Source organism: Chaetodon auriga, chromosome 4, assembly GCF_051107435.1.
Source record: "Chaetodon auriga isolate fChaAug3 chromosome 4, fChaAug3.hap1, whole genome shotgun sequence".
NCBI lineage: Eukaryota > Metazoa > Chordata > Actinopteri > Chaetodontiformes > Chaetodontidae > Chaetodon > Chaetodon auriga.
In genome coordinates this window covers 5,143,978-5,170,314 of record NC_135077.1, presented here as the reverse complement: position 1 = coordinate 5,170,314, position 26,337 = coordinate 5,143,978, and the positions used below count along the sequence as shown (strand labels likewise).

Genomic DNA, 26,337 nt, shown 5'->3' with positions numbered 1-26,337 from the left:
GGCAAATGCAACTCTAGCATGAGGTCTAAACATCCATTTCAAAGCAAATCATCACATGATATTGTAAAGCCTAATTCAAGTCAGACAGCAAATACAACACTCACGCAGGAGCATAGTGAGACATTTGGGAAAAGGCTTCCAGTTTAATGATTAAATACCCGCATCCCAAATCTATATCCGGCCCCAAGCCTCAGAATCGCTGACTCATCTTCACAGCGGCTATTGCAGTGGCGGTTTTGGTTTTGTGTGTGTGTTCCTGTGTGTGCACACGCATGTGGTGGAGGCACTGCTATAAACAGTGACACCCCAGCGTGCCTCCAGGATGTGCTGTATTAACTCTGTGTGTTATTGTAGGACTCGCTCCCAGCGCGGGCATAGCGCGCAGAGAAAATGCTTGTTTTCTCACCGATTTAAACGCAATCTGACTCACTGGGGCTAATTCTGTTGTGCTTATTCTGGAGATGATTTCTCCTGAGGATTTGGAGCAAGAGGGAAGTAACTAGACAGACAGTTTTTTTTTTTTTTTCACTCAGCCCTCCTCTTGTACCCCTTGTTATAGTGCAGGGGGGTCTGACCACAACTGTTACCAATTGGCCCTGGTGTGACTGACTGTGTATAGAGGGGTTGTGCTTTGTTGCCAACTAAAACACACACATCTCTGGATGTAACAGGAACTTCACTTGGCACACACACAGAGGCACTCAGCATGATGATACAACTCAGGGCAATTATGCTATTTACAAGAAGTTGCAGTCTTGGAAGAGTTTCTTTCAACTTTTTTTTTCCTGCTCTCGGCTGCTTACTGTAAACAAACTCACCCCGAGGGTCTGCAGGGAGTGAGGATTGGGGGGGAGTTTCACTAGAAACCTCAGAGTTTTTACCAGTTTTTAAACTGAGTGCAAAACAAAACAAATCACTTGAATGCGTGGTTAAAAAAAAAAAAAAGAAGTAAAGATTAAAAAAAGAAATGTGTAATGTCTCTCTATGGAAGATGAGCCTCTGTATAGAAACAAGCTGAAAAATGTGTTTGGCCCGTCTGACATGTTCAGAGCAAGGACACATAAACACAACCACTTTCTGTTCCAAACACTCCTCGAGCTTGACAATAAAAACGTCAGGTTATTTGTTCATAATGGGCTTTCTATTATTGTTTAAATCTGGTGGTGGACAGTGAAGGACTTGATTTCTGCTGTGGTGTCCAACACCAACAGTTCAGGAAAAGCCACTAGATTTTTCCCCTTTGAGGCCAACCAGTCTTAATGTGATACATTAGAAATCATTGAATATTAAGTGCCTTTCCTCTGAAATGCAATAAGAACATGCTGCCCACTTAAGCAAATAAGATGGGAAATGACCCTGAGGGATACAAAGGGAAACAAAGAACATATTGTAAATGGAATAAAAATGCTATAAATCAATCTTACCACGCTTTTTGGCCTGCCTGTATCAAATCACCAAAAGAGCTAACTTCCAAAGATCAGAACACACTTATGGCCACACATACGTAAACATAAACTCCAATTACACATTTAAGTGCTTTAAGTGAATAATGACACACACTCCGTCATAGCATCTACCCTGTTTTTCTGCCTTTCTGACCAAATGTGTGCACATGTGCTGGTGGGGTGTCTGAGGGCATCGGCATACACACAACCCGCCCCTCCAACATCTGGCCTTCTGAAGTGCCGGCCACATGTGTACAGATTAGTCTCACTGCTGGACATTATCTGCGCCCCCCCCGCCCGGCCCCAGTGAATCTCCAAGTCCCTCCAAATGGACTGGCAGGCTCCCCCGGTCAACACGTTGGGGGTAAGATATCCTTTATCGCATTATTAGACAGTTTCTCCCTCTAGCTGAGTGATGATGAATATCTTGCTTATGCCATGGCCACATGTGCCAGTCTTCAAATCTAGCATTATTTATTCATATTGTGGGGCAGCACGCTCTTTCAATGAAAACTTTGTGTTGGCACTGACTTAGTCAACCTTGGAATAAATGGAACTTTACTACTCCAGCGGACGCTGCAGCCTACTGACAGCTGACAGCAGTAACCTTCCACCTCTGAATATTAATTCCATTTCAAACAGCATTGCCGATGAATCTGAAGAGGACTTTAAAAGGTGTGAATACATCAAAAAGCCGGAAGAGTAGTGACCCACCACTTTGACTACCAGTGCATATGTGGCCTCCACATTTCCAGCCTTAATCCCGACCATTTGTGTGCCAATTTGAAACTGAAACCGGCTGTGTGTCCACGGACAGTTTCACCTCCCTAACCCTGCTACGTTTACCCCCAGATCCATCATCGCACATGACAGACACCAAAAAGAATGACCACCTGATGAATGAACTTCTCAAAGTTGAACCTCCATTTGAAAGAATGCACTTCAAAGACAAGCGCATAAATTGAGAGAAACCTCCACACTAGCTCAGCGTTAGCACGCACAGATCATTGGGTTTGTGCTTGCTAGACTCCAAAGACGAGGTCCATGTGAATTATGGGAATGTAGTTCACCAAAGCTCTGTGGGAGGATGCCATTGCGTTTCTCCCATACACACATAAAGGCATCCATGCAGATACATATGTTATTGCAATACATGGCAATGGAGGGGATTTAGTTTTTCCATCCCACAACTGTCCTTAGCCTTAATACTATTAATTATTTATCCATGTTCCTTTTCAAATTGTTTCTAAATATAGGTTTAGAGATTTTCTTTTTGTTTTTGTCATCTTCATGGCCATTTATGCCAAAAACAGCAACAACATGGAAATTTGGATATGACGTATAACATGTAAAAAGCCTTGTTGCAAAAATAGACAGAAGCTAAGCAGCATTTCCTACAAATTACCCAGCTACTTCGATCTTAAGTATGTTACCAACGTTAGCATGGTGATAATATTCCCCCTGTTCTTTCAGCTTGACATTGTGCGTGAACATCATGACTCGTCATGTTCTATCACCTCACATTTCTATGAGCTTGCTATGTTCATTTGTTCTTTAGGTATTTATTTCTATTCCTTCCATAGTTGCCCGTCCTGTGATGATCCCACGCATCGATGGGCTTGGACAGAATAATTCCATCTCTTCTTCAACAGAGGAAATGTGGGCCTTTTCAGGAGCACTGCATGACTACAGTACCACTCAAGCTTTCTTAAACAACCTGGGTAGTTTGAGTCCACAGAGACTGGAAATGATCAGCACTGTGCTCAGCCAGTCATGCTGTCATCTCATGATACAGGCTGAATACAAACACAAGCTCATCAGCAGAATAGAAGATGTCATCAAGATTGTTGGCCATGTGTTGACCATAATAAGTTTAATTAATTATGAACTGTTCAAGACAGCAGAAAACCAGCAGTAATAATGTGCACAATTGAGATCAAACACACCACATCCTTCAGAGATAAATAAATACAACGTCTTGAAAAAGATGAGGAGGAGAACTGGTATTTTATCCGCTTTTCAGACTGACTGCAACTATTCCTGTGTGAGGCTGCCAGATTCAGCAGCATCACACAACCTGTACGGCCAGGCATCACTGATGACTGACTGCAATGAGCATGAACTGAAGTCACCAGAGTGCTGCATACAATTAATACTCACTCTGTCATTTCAGAATTCACGAAAACAAGATCTAAAAAACACAGTGCAAAGACCAACAGCAACGAAGAGAGGTCTGATCATTACCAGGCTTTCCGCCATCACCCCTCTTATGGCCAGGTGCCACCGAACAATGTGTGCGTGATGAGCATGAGGGTGCCAGCAGCAGCAGCAACAACAGCAGCGTGAGGCAAGGACCACCCTGTCACTGGCACGGCACCTCCAAACCAGCCGCTGTTACACTTCATCACTACCATCACACTTCATTAGCAAGGACACCCAGGAGGGGGTGACACACAGAGAGGCAAGGAGTTGATAGAAAAAAAAGGTTTGATTGGATGACATTCATACTGTAGGACATGAGAACAGTTAAGAGCCGACTGGATTCTGGCTCAGTCACCAGTTTATAGCATCTGGTTGCTGGACTGACAGTTGAATGATAACACTGTGCATTCACAGAAAATGCAAAGTCTTTAGCCGTTCATTCATAATATAAGATAAACCAATGCTTTTTAAAACCGGCCTATCAATGCAAGGCAATCACAGACGTGGGTTAGTTAGGGGCTGCATGCTTTTGAGTAATTACAAGATAACTTGAGTTGGTTATCTTACGACACTTGGATAATTTGCAAATCAGAGTTTGAAGAAATGTCAATGGCAAAAATGCTGGCAGGGCTGGAGGTGACATGAAAAGCAAACTAACATGGATGATTTCTGATGGTGAGCATTATTTAAAAAAAGATGAAGAGAGAGAGAGAGACACTGAATTTCTCACTAACTGAACGACTGTGCTCTAATTGAAATGATCTGAGTCTAATAACTCAGCATCCCCCGCGGTGAGTGGAGCTTCCTGGCAATACGCTGGCTGGCCAACTGACTGACTGACTGACTGACTGACTGACTGACTGACTGACGGAGGAGTTATCGAGGGACTTTGATCTTCATGCCAGACCCTGTTTCACTCATAATGCACTCACACGCACAGACACATATGCTCCCATGCACAGACGCTGACACAAACACACGTGTGTACACACACGAGCATCATACAGAGCGGCACACCCTAACAGGCACGCAATTAGATGAAGGCGCTCACACACACACATACGCTTCCCGGATGTGACACGCTTCCGACAAACATTTGTGTCCCAGACTGAAGAGGAGTCATCTCCACCATGTTAACCCACAGTGCGGTTCAGAGGGAGAAGAGGGAGGGAGCGGTAAGAAACAGAGCGATATCACCCTCCACAGAGATGTTTTATTGTGGAGAGTGAGTTCAGGGCCAGCTGGTATTTATCTGCTGAATATCAGTGGGGATGCAGAACATGAAACATCACAGAGCTGTTGTTTAGCCTGGAAAACTCTCAGATAAGGTGGGATCAAATCTGGGTCTGTGGCTATCAGTGGACTTTACTTTGGATCACGCACTGTGCATGAGCGTCATTTTGAGAACTCTTTCAATATGGATCTTAAGTTCGAAGTCCTAATAAGAGGCACTGCTGATAGAGGTGAGAGAGAAGTCTATCAGGAGCTCGAAAACAATAAAGCAGGTTTATATAAAGCAGGTCAAGTAAGCCTCCTGATACTTCACACAAAACTAAAGTGTTATGGCGTTTTGAATATCATTGAATTCACTGAGGGCAATGTAGTTTTACAGAGGTGTTTTGCCGGAAGCCACACAACACAGCCGTATTTGCAGCTGACAGACAAATGCAACATAAGATTGAGCATGCAAATTTAATATCAGTGACAATTATTCTCATATTGCAAGTGCGTCAGACAGAAACAGAGAGTGGTGGGAAAAGGGAGGACGCGCATTGTCTGGTGATGAGGGAAACGGGGCGCACAGCCAGGCGCAACACGCACAGAAGGAGTGATGCTTCTGGTGCATTTTTCACAGATACTGGCAAACCACTGGCCAGTGACACTCTCCTCCCACTGCAGTGTGAGAGGAGTCTCCAAAATACAGCAGGTGCAGGAGAGCAGGTGCCTCAGGACAGTGCTGCTTCCCTTCTTTGCACATTGTGCCCACATGTGGATGGAAGTCAAAGACAGATAAACCCATGCCTTAACTGCAAAGGGCTTTGCATTACATTGACCTCCATTGAAATACAACACATAGTATTGCTTAACTTTCTGTGACTGACATTGTGAACTTTTTCCAACCTGATCCAAAAAGATTCTGCTTGACAACATGAATGCCAGTAACAAATATTTGAATCTGAAACTGTCAAAGGCAGAGGTGGAAACACTTGGCATACCAGGGTGGCACATGAGATGCACATAGTTGCTGAAAATCTCAGTGAGTATGCGGTGGATTTAGTGTAATTGCGCTCTACTTGTGGAAGCCAGAGCAAATGTTTGTCCAACAGTGCCACTGAAACAACTTCCTATCCTGAGAGGAAACAGCCTCCCACATAGCTTATGGACAGCTAGAAGTGATGCAGGGCACTAAGCAAACTGCAAAAACATGACGCAATGAGACCACATGCTCCACTGTGGGCTACAGGAGCTGAAAAACATGGCTGGATGCACAGACAGACAGAGTTAAAACCACACGCAAACGCTCAATTGCACACACACACACACACACATTAGTGTGAACATGTGAGTCTAGCCTTAGTGGCCACACACTCTCTCACAGAGACACACAAGACCCATGAATGAATGACACACCAACACCACAGCACAAGTCTCATCATCACACTGAAGGTATGAAGTCTGACGGTGCACAATAAGCTGCAGCCATTTAAACAGCTGCACCTACAGCTGTCGTGTAATTACCCAACTATTCCAGCTGATGGGCGAAAAGGAGGAGGAGCAGATTACTGGGGGAGAAGAAGAAACCTCCTCCGAGGAATTAAACACGCTAACAAATCCTGTGTGAGATCCCGTGTCTCCATCTTCATCTGCCCTTAACTGTGGATCATTCCACCACTGTAACACATCCATCCCATGGAAGAGTAAGCACATGGCCATGAATCATTCCAGTTGGTAGGTGTAAACACCAGGAGCTTCACTGAGGACCTAAACTGGTGTGCCACCACTGCCTCTACTGCCCACTAGTGGGCTGATGTGTGGGCTGCATGAGGGAGCAGAGACTCTCTTGACTCTCTTGATTTGAACTTATGATTCAGCCCTTTTTAATTCAATTTCAATTGTTTAACAAGAGCAATAGTAACAACTTTTATCAGCATCATTTTTCTAATCAGCACAAACTATATTCCTATAAAAAGACGCGAGTGACTGTCTCATGAAGTGCATTAACCTTGAAACACAAACAACGACAGCATAATATTAAGAGCAATTAGATATTAAAAGTCTGTCAGTCTCATGTCTACATAATTCCTAACAAAGTTGAATACTGCCCTTTGTGTGAGTCTAAAGCACGCAGGCTGTCTTGTCTTGAACGTGGAACAAAACGGAAACAAAACGGGAGGCTGGGATCAAGCCAAGAGTGAAACAGATGAGAACGATTAGATAACAGATCAAAAGGGGACGTTTTTTTCTTCAAGCAGCACAGATCTGTGCAGCGCCCATGACACATAAAAATATCAACATTTTACACACAAAAAAGAGGCCAGTAAAGGGCCTCTTACTTAAACTGAGTTTTGAAAAAAGTCGGTCTTGAAGCAGTTTTTCATCTTTAGTCTCGAGGGGGTTCTCATCCTTAGTTTGGCCTGTAGATTGTGTCTGATTGCACACATGCAGGGTTATCAGATAACGGATGAAATGGATGGAGCATAAAGCACTTCCCACATGAAAGGATTAGTTCGAGAAAGGTGCCATATCGGTGACACATTTCTACAGCATGATTAAAGACTTGTAACAGTTTCTAATGGAACAGATATGCTCAGTATTACTTTGAAGGTCAGGTCCTGTCAAATACCTCCCCAGTGCAATAACAATATATACTGTATGTTATGTCTAGTTACCTTGTGCAAATGTTTTAGTAGAAAATGGCAGTAAAAACACTACGTACAGGTTGAGTGGATAGTTTAAACAGAAGATTTCACACAACAAACGCTCAAGAAAAATGTAATGTGAGCTTAGTGTGTGCTCAGACTCCCCTTGAGTGTGAAAATTTGAATGTCTATAAATACATTTTATTAACAATCTTTTTAAATAATCTTCTTCCTTTCTAAAAAACTTTTCTTTCCTTTTCATTCCTTTCTCTAAAATAGCTATAAGTCTTCAATTAAGTCTCTAATGACTGAGTTCAGTGGGCCTAGTCCATCATTGAAAGAATAATCTCTTTGTGTTTTATTTCACTTTCTTCTTCTCTCTCATTTCTGACACTCTCCTTCCAAGTCTCTGAGCCCTTGTTTTTCTCCCTCGCCCTCCATCCCGCCCCCTACATTCACTGCAAAAAGATTTCAGTCTCCCTTGCCTCACTGTCTTTGCACAGTGCATCTGTGAGATTAGCCCACCCTGCTCTCTACCGCACTGCGTGTGTGTGTGTGTGTTTGTATTTGTGTCTGCGTGCGTGTGAGGTCCTGCACTGACGTCTACCTCCAACTCCATCCCATCTCAGGCTTGCCAGTGGCCTCTGAGCTCCTCATGCAGATATAAATATGGCCTGTGTGCCAGTCACAACCTGACAACATGTGCTGGACATGTGGTGTAGACTTTCAGTACAAACACAATGATCTCACACTCAGACAAGGCACTTACACTCTCAAACATAGGCACACACACACACTGAGTGCGAGCTGCTAAAGAACAGATGTATATGTGTGCACTTGCGCACACACATAAACACATAAAAATGCCCAGCAGATGAAGGTGCAATCTTCCCCCTGTGCCTAAATGGGAACCACGTGCTGGCTTTGGGTCGAGGCAGACTTAGTAAAGTAAGTCCTTCCACTCATTATGTGGGATGACCCATGCTACCCTGAGGCTGAGGGGAACGTGAGGCGGCTCTCTGCTCGTCGGCCCTTTGAACATAGTCTCCAAACCGGAGCGGTTAGCAATTAAATAAACAGAGGAGGAGATTTGTTCCCGCTGTCACTTGCGTTAGCCAAAAGGAACCTGCCAGGCCAAGCCTGAGTCAGTCTAAGGTACCATTAAATGGCAGGGAATCCTTTGCCCAGAGCCAAAGGAACTGGCAGCTGAAATTGCAGAGGTTCCCAACCACTAGTACCACCAACACGTACGGCGAATGTGCTTCCCCTGGACAATCTGCCCGCAAGAGCTCTCCAGGGAAAAATCACAGCACAGTATCAACATCAGTTTGCCGTTAAATTGTACACATACCACACGAACATGGCAGAAAACAGCAACAAAGCAGTGGCCTGGCTGTGCAAACAAATCCAGTCAAAGCATAACATCCTCATTTTGAGCAGGTAATCCAGTGAGGTAATGCCCACTAGTGAACTGTGAAATATCCGTATTAACGCCTGATACGTCATATTTTTCACATGATTTATGTATTTCCACACATTCAGTGTGACAGTGTTGAGCCAATAGTAAAATCTCTCCATCCCTGTGAGGACAGTAGTTATAGTACAGCGGTAACGCAACCAAAGAAATAACGTTAAAGCGTACCTTCAGTGTCAACATCTGTGTGGTATATTGTGGAAAGGCCGCAGAACTAAAAATTGAATGTGACAGATGGTGCACTCTGGTTTGATGGCATTATAGCAAGAAGGGATTCTGAACAGCTCATAGAGGCAAACAGTAAAAGGCTCTATTTACACAAGGCTGCTTTCTAGGTATATACATGATGGATTTTTTTCCTGATCAGAACATTGATTTAGACAGGCCTTACAACATTCTTTCATTTTTCAGTATTAAGCTAAGAAACTATAAGCCACAATGAAGTGAAATTACAAATGACCAGCACATTATTTTATTTTCATAACTCCAAAACCAGTTTATTGTAATGCTTGTGCTGGTCTATGATCTGGTCTATGGTCCATGCTATGCTGGTCTTTTGATGTATGGCTAAAAGGAAACAAATGACCTAATAAATGTCAATATAACACATTACGCACTTACAGAATATTAAGATAATAATGCCTCCTTTACATTTCCAATAAAAATATGATTTATAGATTGTAAATAGTCTGCAAGAATTGAGGCTGATTATAGCCACCTGAAAAGTTGCGTAAAACCCACGTATTGGTACAGAAAGGTCCCCTTCAACTGGTTCAGTACAGCGAAGCAGAGGCTAAAACAAGGCTACACCCCTACTCAGCATTCCTGAGTGACTGAGTGAAGTGGCCAGTGTGGCATGTCCTTGGCACCTGGCATCCTCCATTAATAAACAAAAAAAAAAAAGGGTGAAACAAAGTGTAGAATAATAAGTACAAGTATTAGTATGTAGGTCAAATAAATTATTGACGTTGTTTAACGCTAAACCCAAGGGAAATGTCCAATCCAATAAGTGATGTGTAGATAAGTGATGTGGAAATATAATATGCAGTCACTGTATGAGCATCACAGTTAAACCCATAATGCTGGTTAAACCCCTCTAATGTCCACTAAGACAGTGCTAAGAGACAGATTACTCAAAGACATGGTAACAAGACCAAACCCTTCAAGGAACACACACAGCCCAATAAGTGTTTGTTTCCAAGTGTTGTGTCATCCTCTGCTTTAAAGATGGCAGTGGGAAAGAACCGGTGAAATCATACCTCCCTAGATTTTTTTTTTTTTCCCCTTCCTTATTAGCGTATGCGTTTTCTGGGATAATGCACAATTGATAGTTTGTGAAAAAGCTTGCGACTGCCAGCATGGTGGCTGTGTGCTGTGGACGATGGATGGAATAGGGAGTGGAAGGGAAACAACCTCGCCCAGTCTCTGCACAGGCCTGTCGGTGGACATCTGGATGTGATCCGGGCCTGCAGATGAGCTGAGCAGGAATGACCACACCTCACTCCTGCATCATCGTGTATGTTGGGCTCCTCCAGGTGTCTGTCTCTGTTCCATAAAAAATGACTGTGGTGTGTGAGACCTTTAGAGGATTTCGAGGTTTAAAGGGGGTCTCGTAAATCTCTCACCTCCGAGGATACCTTTAAGATGGAAGTAAAGGGAGCTGGCCAAAAGTTTAATCAACTCATCAGATGTCGTTGATACCCAAAATCATCCGTCAACAGAGCCATCTACTGCCTGCATCCACCTGCCATTCGTGAGATAGATTCTCCAGAAATTCATATTTCTAGATTCAATACTTACTTATTGTTTATATCTACAATTTATTTCTAAAGGGATTAAAGACAGTTTCTTTGGCGAATGAAAGAAGTTGTGCAGTTTAGGCTTTGCTATGTCTACCAGCAGCTTTAGTTGAAGTTAGTGGATGAGGTGCAGCATCCAGTGGGTGGGGTCCTCTTCAAATTATATTGTTCTCTACTCCGGCCATTTTCTAGACCAAGTATATCCTTATAACACAATTTTCTCATTCTTCCAAGATACACCAGACCCAAAGGGCAGGATCTTGCTTGAAGACAACTAATTTGTGCAGCTTGTCAAGCCAGGGAAAACCCCAAATTGATCACCCCCAACAAACTTTAGAATCTGGTCAAATTTATGCCAGAATCTGCTGTCGTTTGAGGGGTGTCACAATATCTGAGTAATCACCCCATTGATCAACAATCTTGGACGATCTAATGGATTTCTGGCATTTATGTAATTTCTGCTGGCTGACTTGCAGTTTGAGCAGCTCCATGGTCCCATTCCCTTCATGGCAGCTGTAAAAAGATTTGTTACAAACTGCAAGGGGCTTGTTTTAATAATATCAATGTGAAAAACTGTAATCTAGAGACTGCTGTGTCCCATGACTCTATTTGACAAGACATGAAGTCAGGAATTCTTCACAGCTCCTTCGAAATCAAACTAAAAGCTACCCCTGTGCCTTGAAAATAATCATTTTAGAAGCTGTCTGCTGCTGACATTTGATGAGATGAGATGCTTTATTGTCACTGCATGTTCAACACAATGAAAATTGGTTTGGAACAATTGTACAATTTATTTGCTGAAAAAAAATCTGTCAGCAAAATAAACTGCACTCTAAATTGTTTATTAGAGGAACTGGCACCAATGCTGTGTTCAGCAGGCAATAGTTGAGTTGAACAGACTCAAATGAGAGATTTCTCCTTAGACATTTCAAGCTAAAAACACCCTAAAGAAACATTAGCTTCCACAAACATGCAGAGTCAGGGTCATTTGATCCATAGAGCTGTGGGGTGAATAGGTCTTAATGTACTAGAATATCCCTTACACAACAGTACAGAGAAAAATCCAGAAATGAGTCACCATGGTCCATGAAACTGAGATAAAACATAATAAGATGGACCACAGTCCATCCTCTATACCTTCTCCATATTTTTAACACAGAAGAAATGCACACAGTGTACCAGATTGCACGTCTCATTTTGACAGACAGCTGGAAGAATCTTTACTTTTGCTTTTTCGGTGCTAGAAAGCTCTGCACAACAGTACGACAAAGAAGTCGTTTGAGCAGAAAACTGCTTCCAAAGCTGTAGATCCTCTGTAATTCCTTCACCAGTTTCAAGATCACCTTTACTGAAAAGTTCTGACTTCAGTCTTTATTGAGAGAGCCGACAGTCCACAGGAGTATAGAATTATCCTTCAAACAACTGTCACCAGCACACAGTTGAGATAGATTGAGACAAATCAAAGCCACAATCTGGCAACAAAGCTTGCAGCTTGTAGAGCAGAAACCATGAAGGAGGGAAACCTGTCGGGTGAAACCCTCCATGTTAGCATCTATTAAAAATGTAGGACATAAGACTGAGGAAATAATTCTTCTTTCAATTCACTGTTGCTGGCACCGAGCCACTCAGTCAGAAAAGCCACATAAGGAAACGCTCAGACAACCTTTTCATGTATGGATTTTTCCTTCAATCCACCACAGAGTAGAAAGGACTCCCAAAGACTTCCACACTGCGATCAGTCACTGGTTATGGTGCCATCACATGACCATGAAGAAATTCTACATAATCAATGCCAATGAAATGGCCTAGCCATCAGTTTTGCGTACTTTTCTGAGATGCATATCAAACTCCAAGGAAAGGACACAGAAAACCAACCAGGGGCATAAAAACACTATTAAAAAGGTACAACAGGTTGCCAAAGTCTAAACCAATGCATTCTGAGAGATAAAAGGGGGGCATCAATCTACTGAGGAAAACAAAAGAAGGCGTGATTGATGAAATGTCTTGAGATGTTTTTCCTTAGCATCCCAAAATGTTAATTTCCTTGCTGCGCCTCAACTGGATTATTCATCACTTGGCTGATGTGACCCAAGTCCCTCATGTCATTGTTAGCCCTCTCTTCTCCACAACTCTATCAGTGTGACACCAACAGGCCTTCGACAGAGATGGATGCCAGGGTGGATAGATAGAGAAATAAGGACACAAGGACTCATGATTGATTGTACCCTGGTTGGGACGCGTAGCACAGGAGTCTGGCATGGTGACTTGTGGTACATCTTCATTTAGCCATCTTTTGCATCACGCTGCCCTCAATGTCTTTTGGTAATCGTTTCTTGAAGCTTTCTAAAACCACTTCAATCTTAAACAAGAAAAAAATATATAACAGCTTGCTCTTTGAGATAAGTGTTAGTAAGTCTGTAGGTTGTAGGCAATCTGCATAGGGCTGATTAAAGAGAAAGAATTTGATTAAAACATCCAAGAAATATTCAAAATGCAATTCCTGTATGAGTTCCAAAAAGGAAGCTAATCTACTGTTCCCATTTATTTAAGAGAACCAAACTCTGGCTTTACAATATTGATCTTTGTGAATAGGTCCCAGAAAGTGGTGAAGTATGGGCTCCGTGATACGACTCTCTGAGAGAAATTAAAAATAAAATAAATAAAAATATGCCCTACTCACTGGGATTCTACAGAATAGGGTGAAGGGTCTGATGATGCACTCAGCTTGAACACTGTCCTAGGACAGCACTTTTGATAGATACATGTGTTTACCTGTGTGAGTCACGTCAAAGATTGCTTTGCGATGGACAATTAGGTTTTTCTGATGCCGGCTCGGATATGTTTATATCTTTATCACAGTATATGGAAGAATTTTTGTGTCCTTTTTTATACCACGTATTTGGATACTTTTTGGTTTTTGAATTCCTGGTTAGACAAAATAAGCAATTGTAACACACCATACTGGGCTTTGATTACTTATTAATGGACATTTGTCCCGATTTTTCATATATTTAGACTATATGATGACTTAATGACACATAGAGATCGAATTTTAAAAAATGCTGATGAATCTCAGTTGCAACCCTACTACCTCTCATAATACTGCACATAAACCCGGATTCCAAAAAAGCTGGAACGCTGTGGAATTGAGGTTGCACGCTGAAAAATTACAGGTTTTGGCGTGCATATCTAAATTATAGGATTACAGAAAAAAAAATCGTACATCAGTAACCTTAAGTTGGCATCTTATTATGAAAAATGAGACCAGAGAATATTATAGTGAGGGTGGGTTATCCGTCCATCATTTACAGTTCTCAATAACTCACAAAGTCAAACACCAGTCAGCCAAGCTGGTGGTCACACAAAATGACACGGCTCATTGGAAGCTTGACATTCCTCCGATGACAACACTCTTTTGAACATCGCGACTCTCTGCATTTCCATGCCGTCTGGAAAACACTGCTCACGACTACCAGCCTCGCTGTCTAACGGAGCGAATCAAACAAACAGTAAATCAATCTGCAACTCTAACCACGCCGACTTTCTGCCGAGTGCCATCATTAGTATGGTTTATTTGCTCACCCAGCGGTTTCTAAAAGCAGAAGCAAGCAGGGGGCTGAGTCCTGCGGGGCAGCTGCTGATGTCACTGCGCTGCAGCAGTTAAGTGCCTCTCTCCTCTCACTCTACTGTTTATTTGAAAGTCATTAGTGCTTTCCAACTTGGGCCCTCTGCTGACACAAAATCAAATCAGTGATCTAATTATTAGCCAGAAGTCCATTATAGGAGCAAAGCCTGTCGTGTTTCTTAAGCGGCTGGCTTACTAACAGAGAAGACACTTGGAAAGTAACACAGTTATACTTTAAGAGTAATCAGGCTGGTTGACAAAGGGCTTTAAAAACACTCTCATTACCAGAAAGTCTCAATCTGAGACACTGCATCGGCCATGTGTTAAAGGAGTCCACGAATGATGCCATAAATCCCTAAATGGGAGGTGCAAAAAAATGAAGAGGTACTAAATCACAATTACAAAAGCAGCCATAAGAATTCGGCTTATTGGAGTAACTGCTTTTGCTTGTTTTTGCAACAGAGGCTCCTATTGGCAGCAGCAAACATTTTAAATTCACTGTAAAGAAACAACAAATAGTTACCTTTGTTTATGTTGGTTACACAGAGGCACTACAATTACACCAACCAACCAGCAACAACGAGAAAGTCCTCACAGATGCTTTAAGCTGACACTACTTTGTAACATTGTATGCACGTATAATCCCTGCCAATCATTACTTTCAGAATGTATCACAATATAACTGACAATGGATATTAAGAAATTTTGTAGGTGTCACTTATGGTTGCAGAACTGTTTCTGCATTACATTCAAATATGTAAAAAGATGATGATAATATGATGACATTTTTAAAATCAGACAATGCAAAATTCAACCCAGACCAAGCTGCTACTGTATCATGCAATAAAAGACATCCATTTTTTTTCTCCGGACAAAACGAGAACGCACATGTGGTCAGACATGTCGCAGTACCTAGAGGAAAATAGCTCTTGCATCTAAAATTTGTTCCAGAAGGTCTCCATCCAAATGAGGGTCTGTTTCTTTCCCAGTCCCAGATACACTAAACCCACTGTGGTTATTACTGTGTCCTCAGTAAAGATACAAGTTGCCTAAGCAACACAAAGCGGCCCAAAGTATTATTATCAAAGAGAGCGGTGAAAGGGACAGGACGTGGAGAGGCCATGGTTGTGATAGTTAATATGAGAACACAGCTGCTGAAGCTGTCTGAGGTCTTTTGGTGACTTGATTCTTTTGAGCGGTTTATGCGTGGTGTAGTTTGAGGAGCAGATTGAGTTGAGCTGGAAACTCCCGTTGAACTTCAAACATGCTGAGAGGTGGTGGAAAAACAGATCATTCATCCTTTCATTCATTCAATTGGTCCAGCCTGAGTATATAATGCCTGATGCCTCGATGAAACCGTGAGCACAGAGATACAGCTCACCTGAAAATGGATCTGCTGTTGCTTTGCGTGTTTTTACAGTACACAGCAAATGTAACAGCTGCAGCATCTCAGCACCAGTCAAACCCTATTCCGAAGAAGCCTGTAAAAACCTGATGAATGAGACAGCCTCAAACCCTCACCGCCCGCTTTCAGAAGCAGTCATTTTAACGAGCAAGCCACTGTCTGTCACTTACAAGTACAAGACACCGACATGGACTGATGTCACTGTTCCAGACCTCAATCTGAGAAATATCAACACTAATAAAGTGCAATTAATGTTGATCTTTCTCGGTGGGAAGGAAGACTACTGCTGATGTGAGCCATTTCAGTTGGTATGCACCGGACTATTTTCTGCAACATTTAATTTGGAAACAAAAATACACTAATCTTTGGTAACATCATGTTGGAATATGAAATAATACTTGACGACAGCACATCATTTAACTAATTTTAACACACTAAAAATAATGATCGTATTTCTCTTTTTGTTATGACTGGCAAGCAAGATGGGAAAATCTTCAGTATGCAGTGGATTAATGTTAGGAGCCATAAAACAGAGACTGAAATTGAGGTAATCTGTCTACACACTCGTTTCTCCATTTCAGACCATTTTGATGCAGTAAAGACCGAGAGCGGAGTAACTGAGGGCTTTGGGTTCATCTCTAAACCTCTGAAAAGGGTCATCATCCTTGCTGACCTCAGCCGGATTTGTTTCCCGAAAAGGAAATGACTGCAACCTCCACTGCACTTGGGTCATGAGCTAGACTTGAGCAGCCGAACTACAAAGAGCTTAATCTATTTATAGGAAAACACTGCTACAGTACAGCGATCAGGGGTAAATGGAACCCTACAAGACAGAAAGACAGTCGGACGCCAAGGCTACGCGCCAACTGTCGAAATCAACAAGGAGCTTTGCCATTTCCCTGCTTTATAACTTAAATCCATTTTCCTTGCCTCTCCGAAAACAAACTATTCCATTACTTTTTACACTCTCGATTTCGACATTTAATACAACTAAGAAATGCAGCACCTATAAAGCTGTCTCATGCAATAATCCAAGAAATTTAAGTACAAGTCTAGTAGAAAAACATTGCAGGAATTCTTACTTTTTGAATGCAGAAAAGATTAATTCATTGACACTGAATGTCTCATATTAAGGAAAAGGGCAGGGAAGAGCTACACTTTAAACGTAGCTTGAATCAATGCAGAGTAACGGCTACAAGGATATAAAACTTGAGAATACAAAAGCTGCTTTCCTTGCATACTTGATTAACTACAAAGGAGAGCTGGAGAGAGGGCTGGCTCTTCAGGGTGGCATCGCCTGACAGAAAAGGCCCAAGGATGATGCCATGTACAGTTAAACACCGACGACGAAGAAAGGGCAACCTGCAACCTGTTGGTTTGCATGCCCAGCAGACTCTGAAAAAACGACTGTCGGGTATGTTGCTTCTGTTTAGAGGAGTCATTTCACAGGTCTGTACAACTGCACATGCTTGCAGTGTAAGGGCAGACTTTGGACTGGTCTGCTCTTTGAACTGAATTTCTCCCCACACTTGATACACAGAAATAAATACTAAGCCAGTCACTCTACTACTCCAAAGAACCCTAAATCAGGCTTAGAAAACATAGGGACTACACCAGCAGTCACTTGGTCAACTCTTTTTAAAGCATGTGTGCAGTTTACGAACCTGCATCTACATGTATGATGTATCCCTCGGCTATTCTCCATCCTGTCAAACACTAAGGAACAAATATATCTTCCATAACTCAGCATGGGAGGATACAGAAGAGACACAGGGATGGAAGGAAAGGGATAGAGGTTATAAAATACAGGACTGTTGAAAAGAGGCAAAGGGGAACAGGGAGTGAGATGAAATATGGAGGGGCAGCAAAAGGTCCCACAAAGGAAAGAAACTCAGGTAGGTAAAGAAAAGCTGTGTGAAGGCCAGAGCCCAGTAGGCCCTGTGAATCACTGGCTGGTGTCAGCAGGCCTTATGAACCTGAAGCCTGGCTGTAAATCGTGGAGGGAGATCCAGGAGAGAGTGTGAGGAGCTTGGACTGGTCCATGAGGAGACTCTATTTCAATACTTTATCAGCCATCTGCATGAGGTTACACTGCATGCACCATGAAAATCTTTTACAATAAACAATGGCAGTTATTATTATATCATATTATCATAATACCAAGACATGTGCTCCTTTAAAAAAAAAAAAGGAAAATGGTGGAAATGTGTGCTGGCTTCTACAAATTTGTACCATTTGGATTCAGATCAACACATGGAGCTGATTACAATACCCACAGGTGGCACAGATATTTTTGGCCGTAACAGAAATAAAGAGTTTCGTTCCCATCAAGTGTGTATTTAAGAGTCATGTGGGGTCCAAGTTACAAGCCATCGTTTCAAGGGCCAAAATCATTTGCCTTTAACCTTGTTTGCAGTGGAACTGTGTAATTCTCAGTTACAGCTCTCCCATCATCCATTCAGGTTCGTATTTTTGGAAACAATGACATCAAGCTGAAAAAACAAGGAGAAAAACACGCCAGTCGGAGCATTAGAGCAATGATCCATCTCTAGTTCAATACGGTAACAGGAGAGCGGGCTAAAACAATCGGCTTTCCCTTCTTTCTCCCATCGCTGTCAACCAAACATCTGCCATCCCTTCCCAGCAGAAGGGAAGGTCGTTTGTTTCCACGCCGAGATCACTCTGTTATACAACCTCTGGACTTGTTTGGGTACGACTGCTCAGACAGGATATTACAGGATAGTACAACGCCTTCTTTTCCCAAGCGGAGGCTGGTCATTAGGGCAGAAACAGACAATAACTGTCTCACTGTAGTGTGTGAGACGAGGGCAGATAAACAGCTTGTTAGGGATCTCCTCTGACGTACGACAGCGTCTGTGTTCTCTATCCTCTGCACTCTTTTATTACTGCTGTGATACAAATTATCCACTCCCCTCTTTGATCGACCTGCAGTGTCTGAACTGTGAAGATTCTTTCCCCTGCATGTCAGAGGAGAAGCTGACATCCTAATGCATGTTCTGGGCTCCCTTTCAGTGTCCACATTAGAGAAAAACTCACGATTAAATGAGAAAAAAAAAACCCAAAACGATAGGAATACATGTGTACATCCTCTTGGTAAGGTGACACTCTCAAGCCTTGGCCTAATAACTGCTACTATTGTCTTCTGAGAGCGATGCATTAAAGGATCTAATTGTTCACCGGTTGACAGATGATCATCCCAATGTCTTACATCTCATGTACCGCCTGTCTGAGCTTAAAAACAGTCTGGAGCAATGCACTCCAGTCTGCGTGGCACGTTCTACCTGGGATGGAAGCTATTTCTGCACTCGTGAGAGGCATTTAGCCAGAAATAACTCAAAAGCAGCATTATCTCTGAGCAGATCTGATTCCAGAACACAAACCTCTTGCAGTTTTTTCCAACGGATTTCAGTAGCATGAGGAGAGAGGGGTCATTTTGCTCTGTGGGACAACTTGGTAAACGCGATTGTGACCTGACTGTGAGCTCAGTTGCACTAGTAATGGTTGTTTGAGTGAGTGTGTGTGTATGTGTGTCTGTGTTTGCTTGGTACTATGTCAGGACTGTGGTGTGAGGGAGTATCACTGTCCAGGAAGTTAAATGAGGCAACTCGTTCCATTGCAGAACAAGTATGTCTGATTGCTTTCACGCTGCCGCCTGTAATGTGTCTGGAATTTTTTGACGTATATGTACAGACCTACACGCAAATTCTACTTTACCGTTCTGTTCGTCCAGCTCATTGCCAATCTCCTGGCCCATTATCTTCTGTCGGCTGATGACAGCTGCAAGCGCATCCAAGCCTGCATCCTGGGCTGCGAAGAGAGAGAAAAAGAAAACGAAAATGTTCAGACACTTGAACATGAGACAAAGAAAGGGACGAACAGGAAGAGCACCAGGATTCTGTAATGCCATGTGTGGAAGTTAGAGTGAAAACTGACAAAGCTGAGTGACAAACTGTGCGCCGACACTGTTCAACTGAAGTATGTGGGAACACTTCAGACACATCACACAAACGTATCAATGAGCTGAAGAGGACGAAAACAGACTGGAAGACGAGCCCCCCCTCCCCACAATGTTCCTCTCACTGGAGATTCAGACCAAAGCAAAAACTAATGCTACAGATATGTCACCATACTTAGCCGAGAGAATACGGGATTTAAGCTTGTGGTCAAAGTGCTTGAGCTCTGCTGCAGTGTGCCTTCGCGTGTGCAGTCGAGTGCTCAGGGTTGCTCAGGAATTATTAACAGTCTTAGGACAGAGCATTACTGATATTTGCGTTATCTATTTATTTTTATTGACTATATGACAGTATTTGAGTGCCATGACTGTCACAGCAAGAACCGTGACCCTAAAACCAGGGTATATTCCAAACTGTGAATTTGTGTAATGTTACACTCCTAATTATACTGCAAAAATAAAATCTACGTGTAAGAATCTAAGTCAAATTCAGCAGTTGGGGTACAACGAATAATACAGTAATGCCACAATCCCCTTTGAAAAAGCTTATTGTAAGAAGGGAGCAGTTACGAATATGCTGTACTTGTGATATAATGAGGCAACAATTTGGGAACTCGGAATGACTGTTGGGGTCCAGCTCAGCTCACAGTGCCACATGTGAGTCATTCAGTGCTTTACCCCACTCAGCCTTAGTCCTGTTATTATAAGTGCAGCAGGCCAAGGTGGAGAGGAAAAACTGTGACGCTGAAAAGAAGAGGGGAGTAAAGAAAAGATGTGGCCTCTGTAGGTATCCAAGTTTGACACACTCTCCACCACTGGAATTTCTTTATGACCGCAGCTTCATGCGCTCACCATTACCCAGCTCCACCAGAAATCCCACAGGGGACTAGAAACGTCCATGTGGTTTGGTTTCACTGTCTCAACAGGAATCTCTGATCCCAAATTGACAATAACCAGAGCTGTAATGGAGACACAACAATGAAGTGTCACATGCAGTCAGGTGAACTAATGTCTGGGTGTTAAAGTCATGTCAGAGTCATTCAGGAAACGGGGGAAGAGCAGGCAGGGGCTCACAAAATGTTTTCTGGATGACAATCACTTTTTATATGGTAGCATATGTTAATATGGCCAATGCTACAAATTAATGTAAATATAAGTTACACATATAATCCCAGGTATACCCAGGATATTATTCATGCTATGGTTGGCTGCTGCACCCATATTTGGCCTTCATGCAAATTTATCGAAATTTATCAAACGGAAACAGAACAGCGTACTTGAAAACGCGTTTGCTCGATCACACAATGGAACGCACTGTCATTTGAGACGTTTCAATCTAATTGCAGGGTTGGCCTTGGGGTCACCGGCTCCTCCCGTCCAAATGTTGAAGTGTTCCTGAGCAAGAAACTGAAGCCCAAGTGCGTGAGACGCAAATTGTGAAGCGCTTTGTCCATTACGGCAGAAATGTGCAATATAAGTGCAGTGCATTGAGCATTTATTCAATCGTGTATTACCTTCGATGATTCGCTGTTGCTGCTGTTTAATCTCTCCAAAGGTCAGCCCTCTGGTCTCCTCCGTTTCGTTGACCAGCCAGGGGTTGGCCGCGACACCTCGACTCGCTCCTCCACCTTCAGCCATCAGCGTCGACCTGTGAAATATCATCACAACTTGAATGCTTATATCCAAAATGTTTCCATCATTAAAAATACAAAGCTGCGAAAGTGTCATAGACAAATCACCCACCAGCGCACTACAGCTGAAAGTAGATGGCAAAAAAAGTGCCTTTTTTGTCTGTCAGTCACCATTTCATCACGCAAGTCTAAAACACTCATCGCACATCAGAGACTTTTAGCTTGATAAGTAAACACAGTCATCATGCAGAGTCATTTTAGAGGCACAATGCACATCTGTACAACTCTCAGAGAAAACACATCTGTACAAGGCATGTTCCCTTTTCAATACTGCACTCTTTGAAACGTTTCATGACAACGAAAACCTTTAGATCACACAAAAAAAAGTTATTTATTTTCGCATTCTAAGCGTTTTAAACAACTTAAAAATAGCAGGTTAACTTGTGCAGTGTGTAAAGAGTGCATGTTAATCTGTCACAGGACTGTGGACTGCTGGGGAGGTTTTGCTCTGACAAAGTGACAGACCGGAGAGCTCTCTGCTCTGCACTGTGCTGTGCTGTGCTGTGCTGTGCTGTGCTAAACACCGCTGTGTGGTTTAAGAGCTATTCTTCTGCTAATGGCTTAAAGCTGTGTTTCAGACCCCCCCCCCATGGCTGCCTTGTGGTGACAGGTTCAGAATCTCTGTGTGAGGCTGGATTTAACCATGTCTGCTGTGAGCAAGTCATCTCAAGCCCAGGAAAAGTGACCCGAGTCACGTGTAGGCTTATCAGTGCCTAAGAAAATAATAACACTGCTGTAATAAACTGTTTTGCTGTCAACGTCCAACTAACGTGACCATCTTTCATGGGTACATATAAACCCCAACTCTCTGTGTGATGACTAATTCAAGCTGTTTATGAAGCGGCAAGTAAAGCATTGTGAGACCACTAACAGTGCTGGCTGGCTGAGGCTGATACCATCAGAGGAATAGGTGAGACAAAGCATTCGCTCTAATCTCTCTGACATGTTTGATTACTATGAGACTATGTGCCAGCCCTCCACTTCCTCCATCCAAGTGCCCAGTGTGTGAAGATCCAATTAACCAGTCAGCAGGGAGCGCCAAAATCAGTCAGGCACATCTCTTGCACTCGGCTGCCGCCATCGGGGCCAGAGCACTCAGGTCCTGACTGAATGATTTGGACAGGCGAGATTTAACTAATTACAACTATTTCCACTGCTATCAAATACAAAGGAAAGGTTAGTGAATAAAGCGGGAAAGGTGGGTCTGAGGGGCAATGGCGTGAACTGAGCCTTCAAATGTAGGCGCCATGTCCTTATGCTTGGTCTGAAATGGAGATGTTTAGAATGTATTGTTTCAAGGATAGATTCAAAGTCCTCACAAAAAAAAAGAAAAAGAGCAGCTTAGATTATCCAAGCATGACCAATCCCTCCCCCCACCTCCCACATTCTGTCCTAAGAGACCACACAATGGGAATGGGTCCTACCCGCAAATCCAAATTACCCACCACATATCACTATTAAAGTTAGGTCTCACTGAGCAAACCAAAAACCATACAACCACATGATTACAGCTTGCCGAGCTAATTTATTAGCGAATGTCATTTGAGATTTTTTTAACAGAGCCTTTTATGTAATTGGGTGTGTGGTCTGTAAAAAGATGAAAGCCTGTGCAAAGCACCGCTAAGCAGATCAATCCCAAAACCAAAGCTTGTGAAAGATATCAGAGAAAGGCAGTCTCATTTCAAGGCAGCAATAAAAGCGGTTCTCTAAATTCTACTGGTGTGAAGAAACAGTGATGTTTGGTTTCACTCTATTGTCATTCCAGCTAAAAAATAAAAAATAATAAAAAACAAACATCTATGGCCACAAAGTAGACACACTAAACTGTCAGTGAACTTTCAATGCTGAGCCTCTAAGATGTAAAAACAGCACAGAGGTGCCATCTAAAAAGCAATCATTTATAAAACAGACTTGAGAAACAGGAGGAAGTTTATAGCATGACACCATTTCCTCTTCCTGTCCAAACAAATATCACCTGGGCCAGACCTGGTCAAATATTATATAAAGTAATGACCGCCTGCTCAGCTGCCTACGGTTTCCAAAGCTGCCACATTGACATGACATCAGATGATGAAGAGGATATACGCTGTGGTACCCAGCTCTGTGATTAGGTCCACCAGTCGTAGAATAAATGCTCAGTGGAGAGTTTGAGACTGTAAACCTTTCACCCTTGTTCATCAAGACACACACACTCACATGAATGAGTGTGTGTGTCTATTTCAGGAGGCGCCAAATGTGTGATCAACAGTGCAAAGCGAGCAAATCTCCTAATAAAACAGAATTAGCTATGAAGTTAAGCGCCCTGCCAAAATGGCAGACAGACAGACTTCCTTCCGGGTGCTAGCATAAGGAGAGGTCACGGCACACGGGTCACACCGGATGCACAGAGACTTTCACAGAAAGTTAGTGACCGGTGACAAATCATTAAAGCAGAGAACAGAGCCTATGACCTCTCTGGTCAAGGACATGGACAAGAGAATGAGGATTCATTAATTTTAATTGGGTGAAAAGAAAAAAAAACAGATCTCAGGGACCAAATCCAAAAATGAAAAGTGGCATGATCTGAGGAGGGTGTATCCTGAAGCATCAAGGGGTGGTGCTTGGTTTGCCATTTTGACACAATGACAGTCAGGGTGCAGAAATATTACGGTTTTCTTGAACTACTTAAGCAACATCCTGGCTATCCCAGACTATTTTTCAAAGTGCCCTAAGAAAAGCACCACTTAAGATTTGATGAGGATCCACCAGTGGTTTCAGTGGACAGGTCCCCATCCGCTACATGGGGTACGAGAGGAGGGACACATGAACAGCTAGAATGAATTTAAGCAGGGTACCACATTGAGCATAAATGTGTTAAGAGTCACCTGAACCTCTGAAATTTGGATCTAATGGTCTAATTGTCAAAATGTCCTCTCATATGGGATTAAATAATCAAACCCGATTTTCATACCTGGAGGGTTCAGGCTGTGTGATGTCTCCCTTGAAGGTGCCGTTGAGCTGCTTCTCTCTGGTTAGCAGGTCATCAATGAGGTTCTGCCTCCGATCAGCTTCCGACTGCATTCTGATGAAGCCACGTTAAGGTCGCGCAAAAGGTCAACATGACTTTAAAGACAGTGGGTGATAGAGGGCAGAGGATGCTCCTGGAGCGTTTCTTTGGGTCAGTTTGGAACCCATGAGTACAGGAGCCTTTCTAATAGAAAACACGTTAGTAGTTTGGACAGATCTTTTCATAACACTTTGATGCCCTCTGCAGGATGACAACTGCTACTGCAAACAAAGGAAACCGTCCAGTGCAAAATGTAATCACCATGCCATGACTTCTTCCACTGCCTCAGAGGAAAGGATACATGCGCCGAGCTGATGATGCTCGCAACAGACCATCTTTGAGCTGGGCAATATTCTGTTTGAGCTTCTGCAGTGATGCTCGTAGCGTCATGTTGATCTGAAAAGATAGAAGATATTCAGACTAATTGTAAGCTACAGAAACCTGACCATTTGCTTAACCTGTGAATGCAACACCTTACCTTTGCAGGGTTCCCCCCTGTCCTCTGCTGTCTGTTCCGCTCATGAATGTTTTCTGCTATTTCCTGTGCCAGGCGACAAGTGGCATCATAATTCTGCAACCTACAGACCAACAAATGGGATCGAGAAGTGGTGTAAATTATTACTGACGCATTACAGACAGCAGCGTCAGATCAATTATGACCACTGTTAAGTTATGTGGTTAATGTGTTAAAGAAGAAAACAACGAATTAACCAGCGGTCCGTGGATTTACACAGGGTGAAGATGACTGTCTCATCTGTTTATCAATGTTGTGCAACCTACAAAAATATAAAAAATTGCATTCTAAGAATGCCTTTCAATGCAGTTAATACTAGCTAGCTCGTCATGTTCAGTGTGCAGACTGGCAGAGGGCTCTGTGTAACTCGCTGGTCGTTTTTGATGCCGGAGTTTGATTCTGTTAAGCAAATGCACCACTGAGTGTCTGAAAAAGATGACTGAGTGCCACTGACAGCCTCAAAAGCTCGGGCTGCATCACTAGTATTTCTTACAGCGCTAATGTATTGTCCCGTGTGGTGTTTGTGTTATGATAACTTTGTAAGTTGGGTTAAACGTCAAAGAACGAGCACAAGCTTTACACTCATCATGTGACTATTTAACCAATGCCTTTTCCTGTTTCGATTCTGCTAACATTACAAAGTTTCAGGCTGAATAGTAGATAGGGGAATAATGCTTCAAACTACGGTTTTCTCATTGGAGGACCGCCACACTACATTTCCCAACACATACACATGGGATTTTGATTTGGTTTATTCGTAACGTTTTTTGCTTAACGTTAATCTTTAAAGGTAAGAGCTAGCTAGCAGTATGCATTAAGACTAGCTAACTTATCAGGGTAAATATCAGCTTTTGTTGTAGGTACTAATACAGTTGAGCCGATTTATTGTAGCCTTAGAATCTATGACTTACCAGGGATCCTGAGACATTGCGGTAAAAGTCAGCTTTGAAGAGAAAATGCACAAAGTTTAAACTATCCGGCAGTAATCACTAGCAAACAGAAGCTTGTTTGGGTGTGACGTCACTACCGCGCCGTGCGAGGAACATTTGACACTGGGGCCGCGTTTTTTTTTAGTTTGGTACTAATTTCAATAAAGGGCTACTGAAAACAGGTTTTTTTTAAAATGCGGATACGTTTACTCTATTATTTTGGTTACGGTGTACATGACGTTTGCTCGTGTTGGTGGTGTCCACTCAGTTATTCCACCAAGTAGAGGTAAGAAAGTCAGCATGAATTGCCTGAACATATTTTTGATGCTTAAATGGAAGCGGTTTTGTCATGTAGATAAAAATGTCTTTAAGAC

At 42.7% G+C, this 26,337-nt stretch overlaps 1 protein-coding gene across 1 annotated transcript in view; it reads right to left on the bottom strand.

Annotated features, from left to right (window-relative positions):
- The window catches only part of stx8 (syntaxin 8), a 39,420-nt gene extending 13,342 nt beyond the window's left edge, over positions 1 to 26,078 (bottom strand). The window contains exons 1-6 of the mRNA XM_076729355.1: positions 25,946 to 26,078; positions 24,999 to 25,098; positions 24,822 to 24,916; positions 24,425 to 24,535; positions 21,298 to 21,431; positions 19,546 to 19,638 (exon numbers count right to left, since the gene is read on the bottom strand). Of these exons, the coding sequence (XP_076585470.1) occupies positions 19,546 to 19,638; positions 21,298 to 21,431; positions 24,425 to 24,535; positions 24,822 to 24,916; positions 24,999 to 25,098; positions 25,946 to 25,962 (550 nt within the window). The 5' untranslated portion in view covers positions 25,963 to 26,078. The remainder of the gene's footprint in view (positions 1 to 19,545; positions 19,639 to 21,297; positions 21,432 to 24,424; positions 24,536 to 24,821; positions 24,917 to 24,998; positions 25,099 to 25,945) is intronic.
- Positions 26,079 to 26,337: the final 259 nt, after the last annotated feature.